Source organism: Bactrocera oleae, chromosome 6 (assembly GCF_042242935.1).
Source record: "Bactrocera oleae isolate idBacOlea1 chromosome 6, idBacOlea1, whole genome shotgun sequence".
Classification (NCBI taxonomy): domain Eukaryota; kingdom Metazoa; phylum Arthropoda; class Insecta; order Diptera; family Tephritidae; genus Bactrocera; species Bactrocera oleae.
In genome coordinates, this window is record NC_091540.1 from 62,150,436 (window position 1) to 62,178,398 (window position 27,963).

General features: G+C 36.7%; 1 protein-coding gene across 5 annotated transcripts; it reads right to left on the minus strand.

Annotated features, from left to right (window-relative positions):
* Positions 1–22: 22 nt before the first annotated feature.
* On the minus strand, positions 23–27,936 carry Usp47 (ubiquitin specific protease 47). Of its 5 annotated transcripts, XM_036364768.2 has the most exons (11): positions 17,384–17,710; positions 16,266–16,390; positions 6,897–7,111; positions 5,097–6,838; positions 4,541–5,030; positions 2,850–3,797; positions 1,782–2,774; positions 1,591–1,717; positions 1,451–1,521; positions 1,236–1,369; positions 23–665 (listed from the first exon to the last, which is right to left on the minus strand). In XM_036364768.2, exons 3-11 carry the CDS (start codon positions 7,089–7,091, stop codon positions 434–436), a joined length of 4,932 nt encoding a protein of 1,643 aa, XP_036220661.2. In that variant the 5' UTR covers positions 7,092–7,111; positions 16,266–16,390; positions 17,384–17,710; the 3' UTR covers positions 23–433. The 5 variants fall into 5 exon arrangements, with proteins under 5 accessions (XP_036220661.2, XP_069967270.1, XP_069967271.1 ...); XM_070111169.1 differs by lacking the exons at positions 16,266–16,390; positions 17,384–17,710 and adding an exon at positions 27,644–27,936; XM_070111170.1 differs by lacking the exons at positions 16,266–16,390; positions 17,384–17,710 and adding an exon at positions 27,629–27,935.
* Positions 27,937–27,963: the final 27 nt, after the last annotated feature.

A 27,963-nucleotide genomic window follows, 5' to 3' on the forward strand; every position in this document is an offset into this window, starting at 1 on the left:
ATAAAAAACAAACAAGCAAATCTTATTTAATAGTGCATGAAGCTTGTTTTAAGACTCTTTATTGTATGTATTATTTCATTTTTTTCTTATTTTTTAAATTATTTTATTTTTATTTGATGAAAATAATGAAGAAACTTTTTTTTTTTTGTTTTTTAACTGCAGAAAAGGATTCAAAAAGAAAATTTGCAATATCACTTTTTCTTAAGCGCCAACAATGATGTTGTCGGTCATACATTTGTCGCCAATTGGTTTTGTTTTTTTTTACATCAGTCAACATATTACATTTTTCCAGACGCATTCTCGACATACTCGTTCAACTGCTTTGTCACTAAATCATCACAAACAGGAGTTAATCCTCCGCTAGCTGAAAAACTACATACGCATGCGTTGCGGTTTTTTCTTAAAATTATTGGTATTTGCTTTCGCAACTCCGTTAATCTTCTGCTGCTTTTACAGTCGATATGCTTGATGAAGATGACGCCAACGTCGTACTACTGTTATTAGTTGATTGCGGCGAATCAAGGTAGATTTTGAGAGCACGCTCACGTCGCGGTGAGTAAAGCGACGTTGACATGCAGCCCAAACGATCGAGGCGTAACTTTTCACGAGTGCCCAGTTCACGGCGCTCCTCGGTTGTTGGCTCTTTGGGTGCTTTGGTGACATCTCTGTAGGGGAGTAGAATATATAAGTTTTTGTTTAGTGGAATATAAATCAATTATTTATACATATGTATATAATAATATAATATTTTTATACCCTGAACCCAAAAAAAAAATCGAAGACCCTCTAAAATACACATATAAATTATCAGCGTGTCGAGCAAAGTTAATTTAGCCATGTCCGTCTGTCTGACTGTATATATGCGAACTAGTCCTTCAGTTTTGAAATATCGTTCTGAAATTCACGCACACGTCCTCTTCTTTCCATGAAACTACTCATTTGTCGGAACCGGTGACATGGGACCACTATAGCATATAGCTATTATACAAACTGAACGATCAACATGAAGTGTTGTAGGAAAACTTTTTTATTTGATGAGGTATCTTTGACATGGACTTCACTGCAAACGAAGCTAACGTTTTTTCTTGTTTTAATTATATTTTGCGATTTTTGCAGCAACAACAACAGACAGCATGGTGAAAAATCATTTGGGGAAAACAAAAGTGTCGTTTAAAGAAAAATATTGCCTACATTTAGGCGTTGTAGTGAGCGCACACAGAGAAAGCAAAACTTACTTGTAAAAGTAGACATTTCCGCTGACTGTTGACGTTAGTGGATATTTATTTAATGTGGCCGGTATTGAGAACCAACTAAGCGTGCTGTTGATACTTAAAAGAGAAATGTTTGTGCATGGGAAAGAACCGTTTATCTAGAGAACAAAAATAGAAATTTTGATTAGAAATGATAACAAATTGTAATTTAAAATATATGTACAGCCGATATTATTTACCTTACTATAGGCTATATGCTCTTGCGGTATGTCGGTAATTTTTGCCAACTCCGATCTTATTTCACTTTCCTCTGCAATTATTATGGGAAAAAAAACATTTTAGCGCTCAAACATTGTTTATAATTGTTTGTGGCACTTACTTTCTAGTGTAACTTCCTGGAATTTATCCAACTGTAATTTGTCGGCATGCCAACGTCTTACGAAAATCGTTAGACTATCTGCGGGCACCTGTGGGCTAACACCAGCTTCACACTCTTGCACGAGGAACTGTTAGTGGAACACACAAATTAGTTAATAAACAAATGTATTTATTTCAAATAGCTTTGCATACCTCCGCGCCAGTCATTGAGCGCAAATCCGTACCCAACGTTTCATCATCGCCCATAATTTCAATAGGATTGCGGCCACCCTTCAACCATAGACGACAGTTGTTAAGATTAAGCGTTTTATATTTGACGTCAATGCGATGCAATTTCGCTATCAGCTCTTTCTTTGCCTCGGCAACCGTCATGCTGGCCTTGCACACCCATTCACATATACAGGGCAATTTGCCAGTATCGTTGTCCAACTCTGACAGTCGCATAAATGAGATCTTTGCCTTGTCTTCATCCGGCTGCAGCACTTTCCCCAGTTCAACGCTCAACGTTTCACCCATACAGACGAAGAGCACTGTCGACATCAGGTCAATGACTTCGTATTTGTGCTGTAATTTAAAATAGTTGGATGGTACACCGATTAGCGATTCAACATGTCGCATGAATGTTGACATTTTCATGCGTGGATCCACAATGATTTTATATGAATGTGTTGGTTTGCGCCCCAACTCCTCGTTCGGGTCATTGGTACTGCTACTGAGAATTCGCGGCGAAATCGTCATCCAATCCACGGCATTGATTTTCTCAGCATAGAAGAATTGTGGCGTATTACTGCGTGACATCGAGGCAGTTTCCATTGCATGGTCAGGTGCCATTTGGAAGAGATCGTGTATGCGTTTTAACGAATTCGCTTTATTGTATGCATCATCTTCAGGGCTGGAGAGGTAAGGCGAATGATTGGTCGATGAGATTTGACTATCGCCACCATAACGATTGTGCAAAGATTCGACGAGGGTGCGATCGCCATCACTTAAACTGCTATCTTCAGAATGGGATTCCTGCCCAGCCAAAGTGGTCGTGCCGGCGGCAGCGGCAGTGGCAGGTAATAATGGTGATTCGCGCGCACAGCTCTTTTGTGAAAGATTTGATGTGCAATCACTATTGGATGGACTTAGTGTATGCAGGACGTTTGCATTCATTTGCACGGCGTCGACAACATCTGTGCTAACCTTTGGAATATGAGAGATAATAATTTGCCTTAAAGTTTTTTTTCTGCTTATTATAAAATTATGAAATTACTTTACCTCAATTGTAGGAGTTTCCAGCGCGGGTATATCCAAAATTTCCAAGGTACTCGCATCTGTATTCGGTACATTTAGGTAAATATATGTCAAACCTCTAAATTGCTCTTGCGCGATTTCTTGCAAATCTTCCTGCGTTATGACTTGCCGCTGCATACCCTCAGCTGTGTCATTCTCTGATGACGCTGTGTCCAGCGCAACAAATGCATCAGTCTTCACTGTGGCCAATAGCAATTGGTTCTCATTTAGATTAAGGCGTACGGCAATCGAATGTAACAAAGCGGCGTTCGCTTCTTTTGACGGCGCATATACCAGATGTGGCCCATCCAATTGCATTTTTGCCACATTAACTATGTAAACATTCCATGTGACTCCACCCGGTTTGTAAACTTCAAATTCCTGACCTTCTTCTCTGGTTTCGAGCAAAAATTCCAAAGGTCCGTCCGTTTGTTGACGCAATTCGCTGAGCGTTGGATCACTAATGTGCTCCAAAGATTGACAAATCTGTTCACCCATATCATTGTAAACGACCAGACGACAACGTGATAGCGGTGCAAATTTCTCCACATTTAACAACTGATAGGCGGACTCCAGCACTGATTTTATATGGAAACTACTGACATAGGCGCGTGTGAATTTTATCTTTTTCAATTCTGGATTGTAGAAACTAACGCGTGGCTTGATCAGCTCCTGTACGGACAAGTCGGAAACGACAACGCCGTGCCGTCCAGTGCTGCGTGGTACACGTGTCTCCTCTTCCTGATGCAATTTCGGCAATAGCTGATTGATATGTTCGGGGAAATCGGTGCTTTTTGTCGCGCGTTCATTGCGTTGTGCATCTATTTGACGATACATCAGCATATATGCATTCGTGCTTGAGCTGTAAACGCTGGAGTAGTAAGCGCGACTGGAACCGCCACCAAATGACTTCTCTATATCCTCCTCGGTTATCTATAAAAGGGGGAAATGTTTGTTAGCGAACAGGTGGGAAAGAGGTGGGAAAGTGCCAAACGAAGCAATTTTATTAATTTTTTTACTATACCTAACCCTATAAAATATATAATTATATAAATGATCAGCGTGACGAGCTTAGTCGATTTAGCCTTATCCTTCTGTCTTTTTATCTATCTGTATATAGCCGAATTAGTCCCTCAGTTTTTGAGATAACAATCTGGAAATTTGCATTCGTTGTTTTTCTTCCCAAGGGACTGCTCATTTGTCGGAAGCATGCATATTGGACCACTACAGCATATAGCTGACATATAAACTTAATAATCAAACTGAAGTCCTTTATGGAAAACATTTTTATTTGACGAAATGTTTTCACGAAATTTTACATACATATTTGTTCAGAGCAACGTTATATTTTTCTGATCGGACGACTATAGTATATCGCTGTAATACAAACTGAACGATCAAAATCAACTTTTTGTATTTTCGAAAGATTCGGAAGATTTTAATATGCTTTATCTTTGGCAGGAGCTACGCAATATTTAGCTCACTTTAATTATTAATATGTGGCAACAATATTTGAAAAGACTAAAAAGAAGTCAGTTTTACTCATTTCGACAGCTGAAAGCGTTGTTAAAAAATATTTCCATTAAAACTTCGACAAAGAGCAAACTGAATAGCGTTTCCTGAGTTAACTGAAACTAACGCTTATATACAAATATAAATATATGCAGCACACTCACCGGCGAAACAGATTGATCATTGAAACAGTACCACCCATTGTTATCGAATTCCTTTATGTAGGCGTAGTAATGACCGCCCGAAGCGCTGCCCGAATGTATCATTATTGCGAATAGCTCATATAAATATGGGCCATTGTCATGTTTGATACGTTGTTCAACGCTAGCATTGCTACTATTTATACGATGATCAGTGCTGGTGCTCATATCGATGCCCTCATCATCGTCATTCATATCATTTTCATGCTGACTAGAGCTGGCTGTGGTGGCCGTGCCGCTGCAGCATAAATCTTCCTCCATAGCCGAACCGCTGTCCGTAGTGCTGCAATCGTCGTTGGTCGAAGTTGCGACGTTGGGTATAAAACCATTAGTTGCGATATTGCCGGGGATGGTGTTTGCGGTGGCGGCGCTTGTGGAAGTGCTAGGGACGGGACTCTCCAGATCGGCCGTACTAATGAAACTATTCAAGTTCAACATTTCCGGGAAAGTGACTCTGAAAATAAAATATGGATGTAAGGAAAATGTGCTTATTATTACACACATGCCTTTAGTCACTTACTTGTCATTCAATTTGATGCGATGCATGGTCTGATAGTCAAAATCAAAGCGTTTCAAATGTAGCGTCAATATATAGGGGAAGTTCTTAAACTTCAAACCTTTATGTGCATCACATTTCTTGTTGCATTTCTCGCAAAAATATTGATTATTGCCATCCAGTGTTTCGGGTTGTACGAATGCACGCAAAGCCTCCTCGATGCTGCCATAGGCCACTATACTGCCGAACGGGCGTACCGGCAGCGGTATATCGAGGAAGGTGTCGGCGCGCGTCTTCTCCGTATTGCACTCCAAACATTTGACATAATCCAACATTTTGCCCTCATACAAACTGGCGATCAAATTCATTTGTTTGGTATTCTTGAATTTATGCTCCAACGCATCGAACATAACACGACACAATTCCTGTATGTCATGCTGTTGCCACGCCTCGGTTGAATCCCAACCAAAGCTGCGCGTCAAGTCTGTCGTCTCTACGGCGGATTTCTTTGATGTCTGCAAATTGAGGAAGAGTTTCTGCAGTTGGTAGGGTATATTTTTGGCTTCGTTGTCATTATCAAACTCCCAGCGATAGAGCGCATTGCGAAATTCCGGTGTCATGAAGAGTGCCTGCAGCAAACTATTCAAATAGCAAGTCATAGCTTGATTCACTAAGCCCACATAACCGTTAGCGCTGCTACCGCTACTCATTGTCGACATTGTGCTGCCGCCTGTTGCAGCTGTGGTATTGATTACAGCCGAAGCGGATATGGGTTGCAGTTTCTTGCCTAAACGCGTGAAATCACGTTCAAGTGTCATCTGTTGATACGTTTCACCTTCGGTTAGTGGTCCATATTTGGGACTACGTGGTGAGGTGTTGCGTAGTTTCAACAAGCCATCACCACCAAAAGGTTCCGTCTCGGTGGGACTGGCCGAAGCGCCCAACGCCAAGTCATCATCGGATAAAAGCTCTGGATCAGAGAGTGGACTCAATTTCAATGAATGCGTCATTGAGGCGGTATTCGTGGTTCTTGTGTTTGCTATGGCAGTCGCTGTATACAGTGGCAATGACTCTTCGGCAAAGGTGGACGAAGCGTCGTCACTACCGATCAAATCGCTCATCATGTTATTTGTCAATATATTCTCGTTGTGTTTGTTGCTTTCGTCAGCTATAATGTCAATAACTTCGTTGATGTTGTTGTGGTTTGCGCTGTGCTCGTTGTCAACAACTTCGCTGTGTCCATTCATTGCACCGCTGGCTGTGTTGTTGATTTCGGTGCTACTATTGGCATCAATACCATTTGTTACAGTTGGGGGTGTGCTAACTTCAATGCTAAGTGCATCGACGTTTGATGGTTTAACTGTGCTTGAAGCTTCGGCTGTACTTGAAGCTTTAACTGCATTGGAAGCTTTTACTGCGTTGGAAGCTTTTACTGCGATTGAAGCTTCGACTGTGCTTGAATCTTTAATTCCGTTGGAAGCTTTGTCTGTGCTTGAAGCTTTCACTGCGTTGACAGCTTTGTCTGCGCTTGTTGCTTTAACTGTTTTTGTTGTTTTAATTGTGCTCTTTTTCGGCGACGTCGTTCCTGTGGACCCATTAGACTTTGAAATGCATTTCTTTTTACTCAATGTTTTAGTGAAATCGAAGCGTTTCTGCACATCACCATCCCAGACGTCTGGTGGCAGCAATACAAGCACATTTTTCTCCTGCGCCGAAAAGCCGGGTGCGGCGAAAAGCAGTTCGTTTTTACGTGCATTCAAATGTAGCTGCAATTGTGAGTAAAAATTAATTCCAGATAAACATATCCTAAAATTTTAATCTTACCAGTGGACTTTCCGTTCCATTTGGCTGTAGTAACAAATCATACGCCTCGTAGGGATACTGTGTACTTATATTGCGAAACACCTTTTCGATTGTGTATTGTGAACGCACAACAATATTTATTTTCTTTTGCTCTGAACCGGGTGTAAGATCGTGCACTACACATTGTGTGCTCTTTTCTTGATCCAATTGGACCATGTCGCTGCAAACGGTGAAATCTACAAAAAATAAATTTACAAAAAACCTTTGTTATTAAGGAATATGGGTATTAAAAAGTTAACATTCAGTCTCCACTCCTGTAGAATATGACTTAATCCTCTTAAAAATGAAGGAAGAAAATCGGAGAATATATTTCTATATACATACATATAAGTGTATGTATGTATGTACAAAGAAGGGATCAGTAGCTTCATCTATATTCCCGTCTCTCTCTTTTTTAACATACATATATAATCTCGGAAAATTGTTTAAAACAAATTTAACGGGTTTCTTTGGAATCACTGTAGTTTCCATATAAAGGTAAGAATATAAGCGTGTTCAACATACTTGCACACATAAAAGGTCTGGAATCTTTAGATTTGGAGTATTTTCAATTTTACTATTCTAAAGATAATAAAATATAATTCTTGATTATTCTGACGGATTTTTAAATTTTCTGTAATTCATTGTAAACATTGTATTGAGTCTTTAATTATATTCGTGCGGTTTGCCAATAACCCGAAAATAAATTGGAAAGCTACTCTCCTTGTGCGTCTTTTTCCGAATATTTCATTAATTTGAAGCGTAAACAACAATACTTTTCTTCACTCAAATATGTCGAACTTTGTACCTGAAAAAAGGTTTTTGCGTAGAGTTCTACTTCATCACTTTAATATACAGTTAACCTAAGTGGTTTGCACGATTTGGAAGACGAAAGTTATAAATATCTTGTTTCAAAATGTTTTCATTATAGTTTTTAATACTAGATTTGTGGCTAAATAGTCTTATAGAGTATACTCTTCAAAATCAAGTCACGGCATTAGGAGTAGATCATGAAATGCAAATGTTAAAGTATAAACAGATTTTCTTCTGAGAGAATTTTTTTCATATGTACCTATGTTTATACTTATATGTAAATATATATAATATTTTCTGCGTACTTTATATGTACAAGTACATATGTATAAAAATATGTAAATCTCTGAAACACATCCGGCTTTTGTATGTTTTTGCGAATCCATTGAAATTCGTTGAAGTACGAACGCGCAAAAGTGGGTGGATAATTACAATGGCAATGTAAATCAAAGAAGTGTGGCAGCAACAGTTGCTACAACGAGCGGCCAAATAATGGCAACAGCATGACTTTGAACAAATTGTTGAAGAAAACAAAAATAAAAGACAATAAGGAAAATTAAAAGAAAATTACAAAACAAAAAATAAAAATTAAAAAAAAAATTTTGAAAAAAAAACAAAGATAAAACTTAAAATTTAAAAAGAAAAAAAAACTTACAACAAATACAACAAAAAACACACCTAGTGCGTGCAAACTGGCAGTCAACGGTAAATGCACACCGCCGATTTACTGCGAGAAAAGCAAAGAAATTAGCCGCGAAAAAAGAAACAGGAAATAAAATCACGATATCGAAACGCGTCGCAACCGCTGTAGGTCGAGGTAAAATTTTTGGCCATATGCCAAATGAGGAAAATTTCGGCAACAAACCAAATAGAAGCAAGCATGGCAAATGAAGAAATTACCGCATTACTACAAAAGCGAAACACCTCACGTGGCAACTGACAAGCGACCTCACTCGTATGTACAAATCGTAACTAAATAGATAAATATGTTTATGAATATTCTTTTGATGGCACACACATACATACATATGGATATGTTTGTTTGTTTATATGTGTTTTTAAGAATTTCGTCAGCAATGCCAAATACACATGTAAAATGTAATGATTTGCTTTCCATTAGGTGTTCTTACGTCTTGTTGATGACTTTTTTTCGAAGGCTGCACTCACGTGTACAAACAAACAGACACATACACAAACAAATATACACATACACAAACAAATATACTACACATATGAATATATGAGGTAAATTTATTGAGCTACTCAAGTGCCGGGTGCACGTTGCGATTGCTATATATGTACCTATGTATGTATGTAGATATAAACATATGTATGTATAATATATATAAACAGATGTAACTATTACTTGCGTAGGCATTTCTTCACACTTTCATTTTGGATTTTTCTCTTTTTTGCTTTACTGACTCATACATACAAGTATATATGTATGTATGCATGTGCCTCCAAGAACTCACTTTTGTTGTTGCAACTAGATGAATAATACATTTTGGTATTTTTCGTTTAACAAATTGTAGACGTCTTTCGACCTTCTACACTTTAAACGAATTCGAATTATTCTCCATTTGCAACAATTTAATCGTGCATACAAACATATGTATATACTACATACATACATACATAAAAGTTAAAGACTGCATTTCGTGATTTTTGCGAAATTTTTATATTTTAAATAATATAGATTTTCGTACTCGATTTAAAATGCTTTCAGCTCGATTTTATTATTGTTGTAAATGCATGTATATGTATATGTACAATATATGTACATATGTATATAATAATATTTTGATCATAAGTCCATCAATAACTTCATATAAACGCTCTTACATACAGATTTATGCCAATAGCATCAGCAGTATTCCTTTGTTTACGCTCCCAGAACATTTGGCGTTGTACGAAAGATTTCTCAGCATGAAGACAAAGCTGTAGCCGAAAAAAGAATGTACGTATACGACATCCGTAACGTGTGTTATGAATGTTACACACTTATCACGGAAAAGTTTACAGAAAAATTTATTTACTTTTTTGAATGCTCTCTGTTGAAGTAGCAGTATTAATAACTTCCTCTAAAAAATAGTTAACGGAAGTGGTACATAGTATATATACCATATATTAGGGTGGGTAAAAAAAAAGTATGTTTTTTTTCGTTTCGTACTATGAAAAATTGATTGTTAGACGCCTTTAAGGAAGGCTCTCCGAATATGAGCACTTAATTGTAAAGGAAAGGTCATACGCCTAACAGTTTTCCATTTTTTTCTTATTATCAAATAGAAAAATTCATATCTCGCTTCGAAATACTTAAAAAATTATTTGTTTTCTTACATTTTGTAGGAAATTGAATGCTCTACAAAATTGTCTAATATTAACGGTTGAAGTCAATTTGAGTCCGGAATCCGCCCCCGACAACCACAACCACAACCAAGTAAGAACTGTTACGTAGGTTATCATTTCAATTTCTGGTCCTGTATTTCTTTAGTGCTGTGAGACGCCATTTGCTATTTTCATTGAAAAATATGATATATTTAGATTATATCATTGCTGAGAGACAGAAGCCATGGACAGACCGGTCGCAACTAGCGAACATTGGCTGTTGATGTCACAGCACCTTGACTAAACCCTGCATTCTGTGGACCACTATTAACTCAATATCACAGAAATGGAACTCGAAAAAGGATTCATATTGAAATAGGTATCCTTGAATAAGTAAGTTTAATTCTCATCAAAGTAATCAGAACGTCAAGAGAAATTCATTACGTCAAGTCAATCCGTCCATCCATCCGTCTGTGTTTTGGCATAAATTTTCTCTCGCTAAAATTATAGAACTGGTACTTTGAATTCTTATATTTTGACTAAAGAATATATTTTTCACGTTATCGCACAGTAAATATCTAATTAGGATTGTATAGGAATATAACATCTGATCAAAATTGACCACTTTAATTTTCATATGTCGATAAGTGTGTGCTCGGCAGCTGTTTCTTTAAAGAAACAATGCTGAGAAACGTCGTGTTGGCATTAGAGAAATAGCAAAGCATTTTAACATCTCTTGTAGATCGACTCGACATTTTGGTTAATGTTTTGGGTATAAGGTGCATCAACGCTAGATTCGTATCCAAATACTTGAATCTTTTGCAAAAACGACGTCGAGTAGACGACGCAAAAGAGATGCTTGACAACGTAGCTGAGGCCCCTACATTCATCAAACGTATCATTACTGGTCACGAGTTTCTTGGTGGCAGTTCGTGTAAATTTTGGTCAGGTGGTATATAATATTAGGAATACTCGCGGTATAACGTTAAATGTTATGCGCGTTTCTAGCTCATAAATACGGGAAGAATTCTCATTTAGTATCTAGAAAAAGGACTTGGTTTCCAACGATTTGTTCCTTTGAAGCAAGTTCACCAACTTTTATTGTGGAACAGAAACGGAAAGGTTCTTTTGTTATTTGGATATTATTTACGCATCTTTTAGAGTTTTTAGTGAATTGAATTCAGAATCTATCGGTTTCATAAAGCTTAAAAAGAGATGAATCTTCGTCTAAAAAAGTAATGCTGTTAATGGTTCGCAATATGCACGTATGCCACATGATAGCACAAGCGATATTCAGTTTATAAAGAATTTAACATTATGCAGCTTGTTAGATTAGGAGCTACATGCACAAAGAGTCATAATTATAGGCACACATACAAATATGCTGCACATAAATCTTTGCGCAATGATTTTTTCAAGCTTGAAAATGTCACACGACCAGCGTAAATTAAATGTAGACAACTGCAAGAGGACATAAATGAGTGGCAGGGCAACTTTTGAAGGACGTGTGGGTGTGTACTTGCGTGTTTTTTTTTTTTTTTTTATTAGACAAGTGGTTAGCAACATTGAATACGAATAAATATGTATACAGCTATATATGTATGTGTAAGTACATATGCGAAAATGTATACGAAAGCGTTGCAATATAAGAGGCGACAAGTGGCACTTCAACTACACACACATGCATACCTATGTATGCATACATGTATTTTATTCAGTAAGCACTGCAGTGGCAAGAAAAAAAATTAACGTGTTGACGATGTGCTAAGTGGCATGCTCCGCTACCGTCAGCAGGCTAATCAATGCCGCTTGGGGGCCGGCCGCCAGGACGATAATCTTGCTATAGACACTCATTTACGTAAGTACGCCAGCAATGGTATATGGTACGTAACGGTGATGGTGGTCTCTGGCGCCGACAAACTATGCAACACAACACAACTAAAATGCGCCACATACGAATACAATTCAAACATGCGGAACGGCGACAAATTTATAGCCCAAAGGGTGGCTGTGCATATGTGTGCGGCCTTGAAGCTAAATTAATAATTTTCAAGTATTGATTTTTGGGTATAGGTTATATTATTATGCACTTTATGATATTTACAAACATACATGCATGTAGTACGTGACATAAAAAGTTTTCCATTTTATACAATTTTTCTTCTTCTTTGCTGAATAATAATTTTAATTTTCCAATCACTTTAGAAATCCTTGTAAAAAATTGTAAAAGTTCGCGCGAAAAATGAAATTAACATGAAATCTTTCCATTTTGTCTAACTGAATGACGAATATAAACAAATAAGTCCACACATGTGTTCGTTTGTATTTTTAGAAACGGAAAATGTATTTTATTATACCTGGTGGGCAGTGGAATAGTTTTGCTAAAATGTTGCTATAAATCGTCATTTTGTTTTTATTTACCATACATACATACATACACCCATTTGTATTTATTTAGCTGAACTTTTGATATTATTGGCTGAGTCATAATATAAAAAAATAATTTGGTACAAAAATAGTGCTTAATTAAGTGGTGGTTGTAAAATTTCGTGTTTATTCCTTTAAGTTATAATATGAATACGTTTTCAAAATTGTGGTTAGAGACGAAAATTTTTTACATAATTAAAAATAAAATATCGTCTGATGAAATTTATGCCGAAAACAAACATTTTTACGTATTAAATAACATAAGTCTTTATCATCGCTTCAAAAACACAAAAAAAAAACAAAGACTTCTGAGTCAATACAAGTACAAGCATGCCAACGCTTAATCCAATTGTCTATACAATTTCACGTCTCGTCACCAGTAATAATGTGAATGATGAATGCAGGATCTTCAGCTAAGTTGTTAAGCATCACTTTTGCGATCTCTACTCAACGTCACTTTTGCAAAAGATTCAGGTTTTCTGTAAGAGTTTAGCATTACCACGCATCACATCGAAAACATTGACTAAATTGTGTTGAGTAGATCCATAAGAGATGTGGAGGTCCTATGGTCCTCACTCTTTGATGTTATTGTCATTACGACCTTTACTGAATGCTTTATGCCACTCAAATACCTGTGTTCGTGATAAAGTAGTTTACACAAAACACTTCTGCAAGATTTTCAACGAATCCGTGATTCCATTGGAAACACGAAATTTCTAGCAAACATTTCAATCCATTCTTTTTTCATGGTAAAATCGCCAGACAAAATTTTTGCGTCGCAAATAAAATCGCTGCCAAACTATTCTATTTGACATACTTATGTATGCAGATCAAACTCCACACGAACATTAAAAGGTTGGTATTATTTTAGGAAAGAAAAATGTATCGGTTGGGGTTGCGTGTGCAGTTTAAATGGACCAGTCCGGGTAAAATTTGATCAGATGGTATGTATGTAAATTCTATCGCTTTTTACTACAATTTAGTAACACTTGGCCAAGGCAGTCATCTTTATTAAGAGCTAATTTCAGCAGATCACCATCTAAGTACTTTTTTTTACTTCACAAATGCTTAGTAGTTTTTCAAAAATAGTCGAGGGCATGATGGATATCGAAACCGAAATAATTTAATTATTAAACATTTTATCTTCAAAAAAAAAAAAACAGGATCACATGGTGAACACATAACGGTTATTAGTTTTCGCGTTAAACTACAAATGCGAAATATAGCAAAAATAGTAAATTTATGCAATATTTTCTAAACATATTTGTTTCTAAACGATCGTTTTTAATACTAAAGAACTATGTGGCTACCGAATTATTAGTAAATAGAAAGTCTTTCATAATTTTCTATTTGTCTGTTTTGATATTTCATTCGGATTTCTAGCTGATAGTCTAATCTTCAATTTCAAAGCAGAATATTTATTTGGAAACGCTTCCAAGTCAACTTAAAATTATTTTAAATATTTTCCTCTTAGATCGCTGAAGCTAACAATAATACCTACAGAGTTGTACATTTTCCTGTGAGTTTCCGTTTTTAGCTTTTTTTATAACTGGAAGATCAATCATCCGATGGCTTTAAAGCTTGTAATGCTTGAATGCATTGTTTTCGAGTTATAAAAAAAAAAAAGAAAAACACATTGAACGATAAACAGATTGAACTGAAGGGCTACATTTTGGAAGACTGTAACTCAAAAAATATTTGAAATAATCAATCAAAATTTTAGTATGTTATATTTTAAGGTATACACTATAGAAATATGCAAAAAATAAAAATAATTTGTTTTTTCGAAATTTTACACTTGGTAAAGGGCATTTTTCCTTCGACTGAAAAAAGAAACATTTTTGAAATTTGTTTTCTCTCTATTTGCAAAATTAAGAAAAAAAATCAGATAAATATTTAACTGACCGCGTAAATATATATGTATATGTATCTACATACTTGAAAGTCAGTAAAAACGCGTTTTTTGTGAATTGTTCTTGAAGAGGCGTTTAATTTAATAAATAAATAAAAAATAATGTACATTTACAGAATTTAATATACTTTAATAATCGGCGATTCGTTAAAAAAAATTTCGCATTCCCTTGACCCCGTAGCTGATCTCCAGGAGGACCACCGAAAATGGTGTGTGGCGATAAAGAAGTTTTTTCTTCTTAAAATTATGTCTTATCCAAAAACAAAAAACAATATTACAATAGATCAATCAATTTGACAAAATGGCGACCTTAAGGAAAAACTGTTCTTGTGCCAAAATTTACTTCAGAGTGGTTTGAAACATTGAAATCATTGTCAACAATTTTATTACTCATTACCTGACAAATATATCTAAGAAGGTCATGTGAGAATGCACATTTGATGAGTCCAACCGTTTTGAAGAAATTCTATTCTCCGACTTTGCAAATAGTGTTTCTAAAAAACATGTGTAAAGTTTAAAGATCCGATTACGCTAAATTAAAAAAAAAACTTTTAAATACGCTCATATCTCCGAAACTATTTGCAGGATCAACTTCAAATTTTCAGAGAATATTCTCCATTCGATACAGGTATATGAAACATAAATAAATATTTTAAATTAAAAAAGTGGTTACAATTGCTTGGGTGTGTTTTTAAATAATGACGTTCATAAAACCATTGCTTATTTTGACACTTGACAAATGTCAACGTAATTCACGTTATTGATGCTGACCTGGTAACCTTATAATTATCACATGAAGTAAAAAATATTATATACTTGTACGTATAAACATATAATATATGAAAAAACTTTGTAATCGTTATGAAAGTACAGACTCGGTATAAAAACTTAGTTTTGCAGTGAATTTCAACGATAGAGTTTCAAGCAAGACAAATATACCAAACATTTGGGCAAATGTTTGCATGTTTTATGTTTTTTTTTTTAGAGAAAATGTGCTAAAAATAATGACGCCCAAGAAAGTTATTTTTACATGCACGCCAGAGAAAAGCATGCAATGATCAATGCAAATTTGGCAAAGTAAAAAAGCAAAACAAAAAACAAACGCTGATTTAAAGACTAAAAATAAAACAGCAGCGAGATGTAAGAAACTTTCGATACTAATACTTCTGGCGCTAAATGTTTTTAGCTTTTATAATCTACAAACAAACATATTATATATGTACGTATGTACGTACACTCGTCAGAAAAAGTTTGCGTACACGCTTATATCTTTTTTTTTTTTTTGTAAAAAAAAATAACTTTAATACTAAATTTTTGGCAATCATCATATTAAGTGCTTTAACATTAGTCTATTATAATACAAGTAATATATTATATATCATAGTGACTCCTATTTTATACAGAATAACGACCCGAAGCATACAGCAGACATAGTTAAGATTTACTAACTCTACGTTTCCAAACAGCTTCGAACACCACCCGAATCACCAGATTTTAATCCTAAATAGCGTCTATGAGATTCACTGGTACATTAAGTTCGCCAACGCACAATTACCTCTAAACTTGTCTATTCCATGCCAAAACCCTTAGCGGAAGTTTTAAAACGTTAGATTTTAAGAAGAATTCGTAGGAAGAATAACTTTATTCGACTTATGTACCTTGTACGCAGACTTTTTCTAATGGATTTTTTTTTATCCGTATGTTTTGTTTTGTTTATACAAGTATGTTACTGTCGGCTATTTAAACACTTTGATTTTCATAAAACTAAATATTTAATGTCCTTTAATGAATATCAAATAAATTGGTTTTTTTTTAAAAAAAGTATATAAAGTTATTTTTTACAACAATTTATTTTTGTTTGTAAATGGTACCTTGACTTTTTCTGCCCAGTGTATATTTATGTGATTTTTTTGCGAGTTGCTGGTAAGAGAAGACGCGTGGTTGAATGTGGTTGAAAGCGGTCTGGAGGCGTTGGTTAATTTTAAGAGTCTGCTAGCTACAAGTATATGCCAGTTTTATATATAATATAAATATAAAATTGTATATATATATGTATGTATGTATGCATATATATCTACGTATTGACCAAATGTTTATACACATACATACCATACATACAAATAGCTTTGACAAGTGGTGGTCGCGCTAAAATCGGACCCTAACAATCTGAAAACTCTCGAACATGGTCAGTCACACTTGTGCATTTACATTTTAATAATTTCTAGCCTTCATACGCTATATAATAAATACTAAAACTTAAATATATTACTCGGTTAGTGGGTTGCGCGTCTGCACACAAATACATATATGTACTTTGCGGCCGGCATAACTTATGAGCGAATTGTGTTTAGGCGATTTCAAAATTTTCGAAATTAAATTTTCTGATTTTTTCTTAACAAAAGTTCGCGAGCACTAAAATATATTGTATATATATATATATTAATTTTTTTTTTTGTTTTAGAAAATATGACTTTGTTGCATATAAAGAGCACAGACTGTGTCGTTTTCAAGTCAAAAATAATCAGAAAAGATTTTTAAAATTTTCGAAGCAAAAATTTCGAAAATTCGCAACTCATAAATAAATCACACACACAACCGAACATGAGTACGCCTGCTGCTTAAAAGCCAAATGTTTCATTTTTTTATTTTTTATGATAATTTCACGACACCGTTCAACGCCGCCGTGCTCTGTGGCGACACAATTTCACCAACGGGAGCACACATTTTCATGCTATTTTTAAAAGCAGATATTTTATGAATATTTTTCATGCACCACACACGCCTACGAATATTTGAAAAACAATTATTTTATACTTTATTAAATGCGGCTTTTTTGGTTGATTTGGGCTTGCATGAATATAATATAAAATAAAAAAAAAACCACAAGTGTTTTCGTAAGTTCAAGCGTATCTAAATTTTCAGTGATTACGAAAGCGACGCATTTGCAATTGCTGTTACTACGAGTGCATGCATTTATTTCTGAACTCACTTTTCCAAAATCGCACACAATATTTGAATGAATTTCCTCAAAAACGTCGTTCATGCACTTTTTGTGCAGGTGGTAGCACTAATATTTTGTATTAAATTTATTTATATATTTTTTTTATGTATGTTTAGCACATAAAATTACGTGCACACTACTGTTACGCCTTTTTGCCGTAGCGCCGCCGCGTCGCGTTGTTGTTTTTGTTGCGCAAAATCAAAAGAAAAGCATTCACACACACACGCGCACCCTTTCACATATTTTAAACAGCGCCAATCGTTTGTTGCCGCAAAACCATTCGCACGGACCGAGCTTCGAAACCGAAATGTGCCGAATTTTTGAATTTTCCAATCTGAAAAATTTTCGAGCCATTTCATCAGTTGTTCGAAGGAGATACGGTGCCATTTTCCGTTCGCTCATTTTTATACAAAGAAATGGCGTAGATTGACAGCTGTGTGCTTATAAATAAGTACACTTTTGAGAATATTGAGTTTTTTAAAATTAAATTTCGTTGTTTTTTTTACAGATTTACATAAATATTGTAGATAGAGTAATAATATTAAAAAATGTATATTTCATTAAATATTTTGTACTTTGAAATCCAATATGCCTGTTTTTATACCCTCCATAGAGTAAGTTTGCCTTGAAAGTTGTAACACCTAAAAGGAAAAGTGAGAGACCCTACCAGCGTGGCGAGCTGAGAGTCGATTTAGCCATGTCTGTCTTTCTGACTGTATATACGCGAACTAGTCCTTCAGTTGCTGAGATATCGATCTGAAATTTTGCACATGCCCTTTTCTCTCCAAGAAGCTGCTTATTTGTCGGAACCGCCGATATCGGACCAATATCTGATATAGTTACCATACAAAGTGATCGATCAAAATCAAGTCTTTGTATGGAAAACTTTTTTATTTGATATTTTTATCTTTACGAATTTGGCAAAGCTTACTATTCAGACAAGACTTCAATCTCCAAACATATTGTTCAGATCGTACCACTATAGCATATAGCTGCTATTCAAATTGACCGATCAAAATAAAGTTCTTGCACGGAATTTTTTTATTTGTGAAGGATATAATAGCTTGGATGCACGCAAAATTAAATTTTTTTTGTTATTTAACAGACACTGTTTCAGAATTACTTAAAATACATTCTTAACTAATTTTATACAAATAAGTCAAAAATCTCAAAAGTCAGTTAACGAAATTTTTCTTTGAGTAAGCATGTTGACACATTTGTATGAACTCGGCTGTATTTGCATAGTATTTACACATGTATGTATGTATGAATGCAGCAAATTGTCAGAGACTCGGGGAAAACTTTTCTCTAGAAATAGACAAATATTCGCGTTCGATTTTCAGCGTGAGCAATTGCGCTCTCCATTAGATTTTCCTATACTTAACTTCTTTTCCGACAGCAAAATTTTCAATTTATGTCATATGTTTATGGTTTTGTGTGAATTGCGTTTTTCATTTCAAATGCGCGATGATTCGTTTAATTGTCACTTCATATTATCGTCAAAAAGTATTTTCAGCAGACGTTGACGTTTCGGGCGACTGAGTTTTGCAAATGACGGCGCTTGATGCAAAAACTTGGTATGCAATAATGAATCTTAAAATACTGTGCATATTTTGAATTTGAATACAATTTTTTAGTATTAAAAATTCAGTGTTCAGCGGTTTTGCGAAATAAAAAATTAAATATACTAGAATAAAATATGCTAAATGTCAATAAGGCTCTTACTACAGCCAAATATATATTACAAAGAAATTTTGATTTTGCTCCACTGTACGCCAGAAAAGTACACTCATTGAGAGCATTGTGCAGTATTTTTAAATTGCAATTTTATTTTCAATTTTTAGCACAGATGGATGATTTAGTTAGCTAATGAGTAAGCATTGCAACATATTCGGTTGTTCGTAATGAATATTTTATGCAAAATTACAACTTAATTGATACGATGCTCACTTCGGGCAATAAAACTAAATAGAAAAGCAGGTGTCTTCAATCAAAATAGGTTTCTTCATATGCCTGCGTACAATTCGCCCATTTATTTTAGTATTTTTGAATGAGTTTAAAAATAAATTTTTGTATACTTTTACATTATACGGTAGATATTAGATAATGACGTGGCAACGGCAGAAATGTCTGATCGAAATGAAATGCATTAAGCTGTTTGTCAATCATTTGTATAATATATACCATTTACGAACCGGATGCACGTAAAGAAGTTGTAAAAAATTTATTTAAAAATTAATAATACAAATATTGCGAAAATTTTTATTAACAGGTTATACATTTAAAAATTGTTTTTGTTGTTGTTCAATCAGAAGAAAACATTCTCCAATTACTGTGTAGGTGTTGTTGTTGGGTAACAGCCCTTGGCCAGTTAAAAATCCGGGTCCATTCCGGTTACGTAGACGCGACTGTTGTGGGAACAAATATTTAAGAGGCTTATATCCATTAGCAAATCAGACAAAACACGTTTTCTCGTGGAAATTTGTTGAAGTGACATATTATTTAATAAATAATTAAAAATATTGTACATTTACAGATTTTAATGTACTTAAATCATCGATGATTAACCTCTTCAGACTTGAACTTGAAGCAAATATGATAATAATGTTTTTTGTGGTCTATGATAGCTGTAGAGGTATAAAAAAAGACATACGATTTAAAAGTTTTTTTTTTAATAATTTTAAAAAATATTGAATTCCCATGATCACGTAACCGATTTCTACGAGGATCTTCGAAAAAGGTGTCTGGCGATAAGCTTGATCTTTCTGCTTAAAACTATCTCAAACTCAAAAACCATAAATATTTATAATAGCAGTAAATCAATACAAGTAATGATCGAAGGGCTAGTCAAAATTAAGATTTTCGACAAAATGGCAGTTTACCAAAAAAAAGGCTTTAAAAATCGAAATTATTATCAAAAATCTTATTATTCCTTCGATTATTAACTGACATATGTATACATACATATATCAAATAAGGCCGTGTGAAAATTTCCAACCGTTTCGGTGAAATTTTCCTCACTATAACTGTAAATTGAGCTGTTGACAGGTGTCTTTGATTTTTAATATAATCTAGAAATGGAAATTGTTTAAAAGAACAAAAAAACAAAAGAATCACAATCAAAACAAGAGGTCATTCCCACACAAGTTGAGTGACAGCCGTGTCCCTGCATATATTAGGTCATTTTAAGACAACCCATTAATAACATTTAAATGTGCAGAGAAAAATTGCAAAAAATATATATTAATTATTTTTTTTAATACCAATTTGATAAATGTATGAATGCAGCTACATACATTTCTATGGTTAGGTGAAAATTTATGAGCATAAAGAATGCCTTCTGCAACTTGTGCGATATTATGTCGAATTTTTTAAGAAAATTAAAAATGTCGGCTTTAAGCAAATTATTTATTTTAATTTTATTGTTCGCAGTTGAATTATTTTATTTTTTGCGGGTTTTTACAGAACGACGTTGCACCTGTTCGCCACAAATGTCACGGTATTCCATAAAAAATATTTATCTATTATTCAAAGTGACAGTTTAAACGGGTAAGTCGACTTAATACTGATCTGATATACACAATTATTTGAACAATGGTTTTAATAGTACATATCCTTACACATACTTTGTAATAATGCAACATTTTTTTGTTGAAAAGAAAATATCTGATTTAATGAACCAGAAATTTCGGGAGTAGATAAAATTATGCCGGATGGTTGTACGAGTATTACAAAAATGATGTCTTGAGAATACCAAACAATAAAAAAACGTTAACTTCGGCTACACCGAAGCTATAATTACCTTCACATATAGCATAAAAAGAGATAAAGAGATTTTTATTTTAATTTTGAGCTCTCAGTTTGTAATGCTATAGTGGTCCGATCTGAAATAATCTTCGGAGATTGTAGCTATGCTTTGGCCAACAATCTATGTCAAATTTCGTAATGATAATTTGTCAAATCCCTTATAGGGTCCTAGGCATTTCCATCTGCGTGCTACAAACTTCATGGTAACCTGTTCAGGGTATAAAAATTTCGAAACAGCTGAACTAAACTTATTGATTAATATTTTATTGAGTAAATTTTAATAATGAACATTGTTGTTGTTGTTGTTATAACGATTATCTAATCCCCGTTTGGGTGATAAATTCTAGATTCGTTGTCGTCGAGGTCATCTAACGGAAGGCCCAGGAAACGAGCTGTTTCGACGGGGTCGGACCATAGGGAAAGGGGTGTTAGATGAGTGGGGTTTGTAGGGCATGCAAAGAGGTGGTTAGTGTCATGCGGAGACTCATTGCATGCAGGACATGTGTTTAGTATGTCGGGGTCTATTCTGGATAGGTAGGAGTTTAACCTGCTACAGTATCCAGAACGAAGTTGCGCGAGGGTCACTCTAGATTCGCGAGGCAACTCGAGCTCTGTGTCTGCAATGGGTGGTGGTTTGACTCGTATTACGCCATTCACTGAAAGGGAGTCGGTGAAGGTGTTAATGGCTCCACTGTGAATGGCGGTCAGTGCTTGTCTGAAGTTAGTTGCGTCCGAAGTCTGGTCGACGTGCTGTCTGATGTCGTCGACGTAGTCAAGGAAGGACCTCTTGATGTTCCTAGGAGGCTGCTCCGCTGCAAGCAGGCGTCTGCAGGGGTGGTTTCTGCGAAAACATCCCAGCAGAAACTGCTTGGAGAGGAGCTCATTATGTTCCTTAACCGGAAGCATACGGGCCTCGCTGTGTAGGTGTTCGATTGGGGACATCAAGAGGCACCCCGTGATAGTCCGGAGTGCAGTGTTCTGACAAGTCTGGAGCTTCTTATTCTGCGTGTCACTACATCCAGGCGACCATATTGCGGCTGCATAATTGAGGACCGGCCGGCCGATTGCCTTGTATGTTGCCAACAACGTTTCTTTGTCCTTTCCCCATGAGCTGCCGGCAAGCGACTTGAGGATTTTGTTGCGGCTCTGTACTTTGGCAGTTATCGCGGTCGTGTGAGGAGTGAAAGAGCACAGACTGTCCAAAGTGACGCCTAAAATTTTAGGGTTATTTACTGTCGGAATTTTTGTGCCATCGACTGAAATGTTCAGGTCCAGTCTGTACTCCTTCGTCCAATTGGTGAAGATGGTCGCTGTGGATTTAGTGGTGGAGAGTGTTAAGTTCCTTGCAGAAAAGAAGCGAGAAAGATCGGAGAGGTAGCCGTTTACTTTTGAACACATGCCATCGATTCCATTGCCCGACGTCAATATCGTACAGTCATCTGCGTACGAGGTCATTGAAATACCCGCTGGTGGCTGGGGGAGTTTCGAAATGTAGAAATTAAACAGAAGCGGGGAGAGGACACCGCCCTGCGGAACCCCCTGTTTAATTTTCCTGAGTTTGGAGTTTTGACCTCGAAATAGTACGGATGAGTGTCGACCGCTCAGGTAGTTCATGGTCCACCGCTTCAACCCTGGAGGGAGCGTTGATTGTTCCAGGTCCTCAAGTAGCGTTGCGTGATTGACTGTGTCAAAAGCTTTTGACAAGTCCAACGCTACGAGGATCGTCCTCTCGCAGGGTGGCTTCTGGTTCAGGCCATGAACTATCTGGGCGTTTATGACGCTAAGTGCTGTGGTGGTACTGTGCACTTTACGGAAACCATGCTGATGGTCTGCTAGGCTCAGGTGGTGGGTGAATGACGGGAGTAACAAGGCCTCAAGTGTCTTCACTACTGGGGAAAGGAGAGTTATCGGGCGATAAGACTCCCCTTTGTTGGCGGGTTTCCCAGGTTTCAGTAGTGGGACCACTCTTCCGACTTTCCACACATCGGGTATTTGAAGAGTGGATATCGACAGGTTGAGGACCTTGGTGAGGTAATTTACTCCCGTTGGGCCTAGATGTTTTAACATCAGCATGTTTATTCCGTCAGGGCCGATGGATTTAGACGATTTCGCCTTTTTGATGACATTCTGAACCTCCTCATCGGTGAAAGTAAGTGGTGCGCAGTCTTTTGGCATTTTGCGCAACCGTCGGGTAACACATCGTTTGGCCTTGTCGGTCGAAGGGTGCAGTATAAACTGCCGGCTAAAGTAGCTCGCGCACTTCTTCGGGTCCGAGGAGGCATGGCCATCGAATTGGATTTCAACCCGATCGTCATGTTTCCTCGGATTTGACAGGGCCTTGACAGTAGTCCAAAGCTTACTCACACCGGTGGAGAGGTTGCAGGACTTCAGGTGCTCTATCCATTTTGTCCGCTTATGATGGTTTACCATTTGCCGAATCTCCAAATTGAGATCCCTTATTCGGGGATCACAGGGATCGGCATGGCGTAAGGTGTCGCGCTCATTTGCTAATACAGCTGCTTCGGCTGGGAAATTAGGGCGGAGTTCCGCTATTCTTCCAGCCGGTATGAAGCGAGCTGTAGCAGCAGCGATCACCTTGCGGAATTGACGCTCGCCAACGATGACGTCCGAAGGAATGGATAGTGCGTTGAAGGTGCTCTCAGTAAATTCTGTGAAGCCGACCCAGTTAGCTTTGTTAAAGTTAACATAGGTGCGGTTATCCACAGAAATAAAGTCAGGAGGTTTCTCGATCGAGATAATTATGGGCAGATGGTCTGATGCAAGAGTTAGCATAGGTCGCCAGGTTATACTATTTATCAGACCACCGCTAGCGATGGTAATATCTGGCGAGCTATTACAGGTGCCCATAATTCTGGTGGGGGCTTCGTCATTCATTGTGCAGAATGTCGAATCGTCTATCTGTTCCGCCAGCTCCATCCCCCTACGATCGTTTGACAGGCAGGAATGCCAAAGATCGTGATGCGCGTTAAAGTCGCCTAGCACCAGACGGTTTTCACCACGAAGTAGCGCATCTATATTCGGGTGATATCCTGTTGGGCAACATGTAACTGGGGGGATGTATATATTAAATATTTCGAGCTCGACATCGCCTGACCGGACAGCTATTCCCTGACATTCTAGGGTAGTGTCCCTGCGGTCGATGTCAACATCGATTAGACGATATTGCACGGTGTTGTGCAATATGAAGGCTAGGCCTCCACCATTATCTCGCTCGCGATCCTTACGTAAAACGTTGAAACCTGCACAACTCAGAAGATCTGAGCGGCTGTTTAACTTGGTTTCTTGGACCGCAGCTATCGTTACGCGCTCCCGGCTCATAAATGCAACTATCTCCTCGATCTTGCTCTGGAGTCCGTTGCAGTTAAATTGTAAGAGTCGCGTTTGTCGCGGGTGTCCAGTCGTGATCCTGGGGGTGAGTGGGGTGCGTGTAGGTGGTGGTTGTTGCAGCTGTGCTATCCGCATGGGCGGTTGTCGCACTATGGTGTTGGTTGGCGACGCCACTGTTTGTGATTGCGGGGGCAGACTCCCACAGCATGAGGCAACATACGACGCACTCCACTCTCGTGTGGTGCGCAGGCCAGAACACGACAGAAAGTGACACCAGCCAGTACAAGAATTGCACTTGACTGATGTGACATTCCGGCGTATTATGGTCTGACACACGGAACAGACTGTGCGAGGAACCAGGAGTTGCTGTGTGGTTCTCGCACGGGGATTGGAGCTGGATGAAGGTGGGGGAGGGGAGGTTGGTCAGATTGGGAGTTGTGCTGTCTTTGTGAGCTCCTTAGGACCGTGGAGGTCCTATTTTGGCCACTCGACTGGAGTGGCAGCGCAGTGCGCGAACATGGTGCAGGTTGCACGGCCGTTGAGGCAGATGTCGCATTATTGCGTTGACAGCATGGGGCCACGTAACTCGTGGTCCACTCCCTGTGTGTCTTAAGGCCCGAGCAGGTCTTAAGATGGCTCCATCCATTGCATGTATTGCACCTAACCGAGGTGGAATTTGGATGGAGCCTTTTTGCGCATACGCAGCAGTAGAATACCTCGGGGCCCGGGTTGGACTCGATGCCAGCACGGGTCAGGAGGATACGGAGCAACCCTGCTGCTAGGCGTTGCTCCAGTGACGACAAACTTAATCTAAAACTTACCGATCCAAACAGGGTTAGATCGTCGAAATAACAGCCCTTGGCCGGATAAAATCCGGTATCGCAGAACCGGCTGTTGTGGGAATTGAATAATGAACATTCGTAGAGGTTAGTGCCATTCTAGAATATAAAATTTGTTGACTAATTGTTTCTGATGTTTTTGTATCACACAAAATATACACCAAATAGATTTGTCATTGTTTTTGTAGCTGACGAAAACATTCCCCAAAAAATTTTGAACAACAAATAGCTTTCGATAATTCTGCTAAGTTGACAGCCCTCGACTGGATATCATTACGTATGCGTTCCACTTGCTGATTTGACTATTGACTATAATTGACATTTTAGGTGGATGAGAGCAAAGCAGTACTAGACTAAAAATTAGCTAAAACATAAATGTTATATCTAAGCGGTGTGCAGCTTTTTAAAACCCCTGATTTTCTGCTTACAACAAATAAAGGCTTGGCATTTTGCTCTCAAAATATGGCTGCCTGCCAATTTCTTGTCCTTTCTATAAACAGGCATTGCTAATTTGAAGTGCTCTTCGTTCGCACATCCTAATATTCTTTTCTTCCCTTTGCTAGATATAATAGAATCAAATTAAAGACACATTTGCGCTGTTGGACCACTTTGCACGCATCGTACGCATTCAAAACATGCATTAAATATTACATCAGGGACGCTCCCATGTATCAAAAATAGCACTGATATTTGTAAACATAATGTACAAACATATCTAGATATGTACATGCATATATATGTACATAGTGTTATAATCTCACAACTGCTTTGGCTAAGATGTAGCACGGAAATGTAGACGATTGCGTTTTTTTTCGCAAGTAACAATGCGCGCAACACAAACTGAAGTGCATATGCATTGCCATTATAAAGCAAAAAGATCAACATTGCTCTAACCAACATGCGTTTATAAAAATACATTCGCTGCATCGAAGGTTTTTGACCTGTTCGATGTAGTAAGTATGTATGTTTACACAATGCTTACGCACGACGGCATGCATACATATGTATGTATCAATATACATATAAGAAATGTATCAATGCAGTGGCAATGCCATGAGAGGATTAAGCCCAAATGTACATGAATTATCGAAAAATTATATTTTTTTTTTGCATTTTACAAGAGTCTGCAACGATAAAATATAGTACAACCTTCAAGATTACAATATTATACATATTTATTTATATATTTTCTTGCCAGTTTCAGATTAACTAAGGCTCAACTACGCTTTTTAGCACAAGCATATACATGCGCATATATTTTAAAAATAATTTATTCAGTTGTATCTGCGGATACTAACAGCTGATAAATTTGCACTGTAATAACAACATATTGGTGCCTATGGGCGATTAATATAATATTCCACGAAGGCGCTAGTACTTAATTAGCCGATACGCTGCACTATAATTGGAGAAAATAGTAACAATAAAAATTAAATAGAAAATATATGCCACTAAATGTAAGCGGTGAAATTAAGCACTAAATTATTCAAAAGGCAAAAATTATTTGTATACCCTGAACAGATGTAGCTATAACTATCATAGGAACTGGTTGATCAAAATCAAATTCTTGTATGGCAAACTTTTTAATTTGCCAATGTATCTTCAATACAATCGCCGAACAATTTAGATCGGACGACTATAGCATATGTCTGCCATACAAATTGTCCGATCAAAAAGAAGTTCACTTGAACCCGTAAAGGGCATTTGTACTTCGATGCAGCCGAAGTTAACGTTTTTTTTTGTTTTAAGTTAATGGAAACTTTGTGCCGAATAGCTTGCTTTAGGTATTTAAGCGCTATATGTGCACTTTCAAAACCACTTAAAGCTGAAAATAATTGAATATAATTAATAGCTTTATTTGTTTCGGTTTACATGTCAAGATACTCGTACATACCGGTAAATTTATCAAGTATTTAAGATTTAACTAGTATAGAGTATTACACTGGGAAACTAATTGACACAAAATCATTACATCGTTACATATTTCTCAATAAAATTTCTTGTCAAAAACCAATATGTAGTTAATTTTGAAAAAATTCCAGCTAAGCCAATTGAATTAATAGATCTGACTTAACTTAATACCGCTATGACTACTTTAGCTGTATTTCTGTTATTGGCATTGTTTTCTCTTTTTGTTAAAAACTTTTATTCATGTCACAAAGTTTGGTTTTTGTAAATATATATGTAAGTTTTCAATAAAGTATGTTTATCGAACTCAAAAGCATAATTTCTTAATTACCTTGGTGTTACATACCTCAATGGTCAATAAATAAGTTATATGAATTTTCGTTTACGCGTATCTTTCACTTCTGTCACTTTCTACGTCCACGAATAAATAATGTTCACTTTGCAAAATGAATTTTAATAATCATAATATAATATTAAGGAATATTTATTTGGGTGTTTTGTGTCAACAAATTTTTGATCTACATAAAACACTCAAGGTTACAATACGTCGATTTTCTTGAAAATACATTCTCGGAATTATTTTCTCCAACAAACAAATTTTCCAACTTCTCTAATATTTTCGACTATCTTCTTTTTAGCTGTTTCTTCTTCCACACCAGGTGTTGT

What these genes read in the sequence shown, in the direction of transcription:
- Usp47 (XM_070111169.1), bottom strand. Translation starts at nt 7,091, where the DNA reads ATGGTCCAATTGGATCAAGAAAAGAGCACACAATGTGTAGTGCACGAT. An exon ending in ATGGAACGGAAAGTCCACTG is followed by an intron (nt 6,839 to 6,896) that starts GTAAGATTAAAA and finishes TCACAATTGCAG; the next exon opens with CTACATTTGAATGCACGTAA. An exon ending in GCTCAATGACTGGCGCGGAG is followed by an intron (nt 1,718 to 1,781) that starts GTATGCAAAGCT and finishes TTCCACTAACAG; the next exon opens with TTCCTCGTGCAAGAGTGTGA.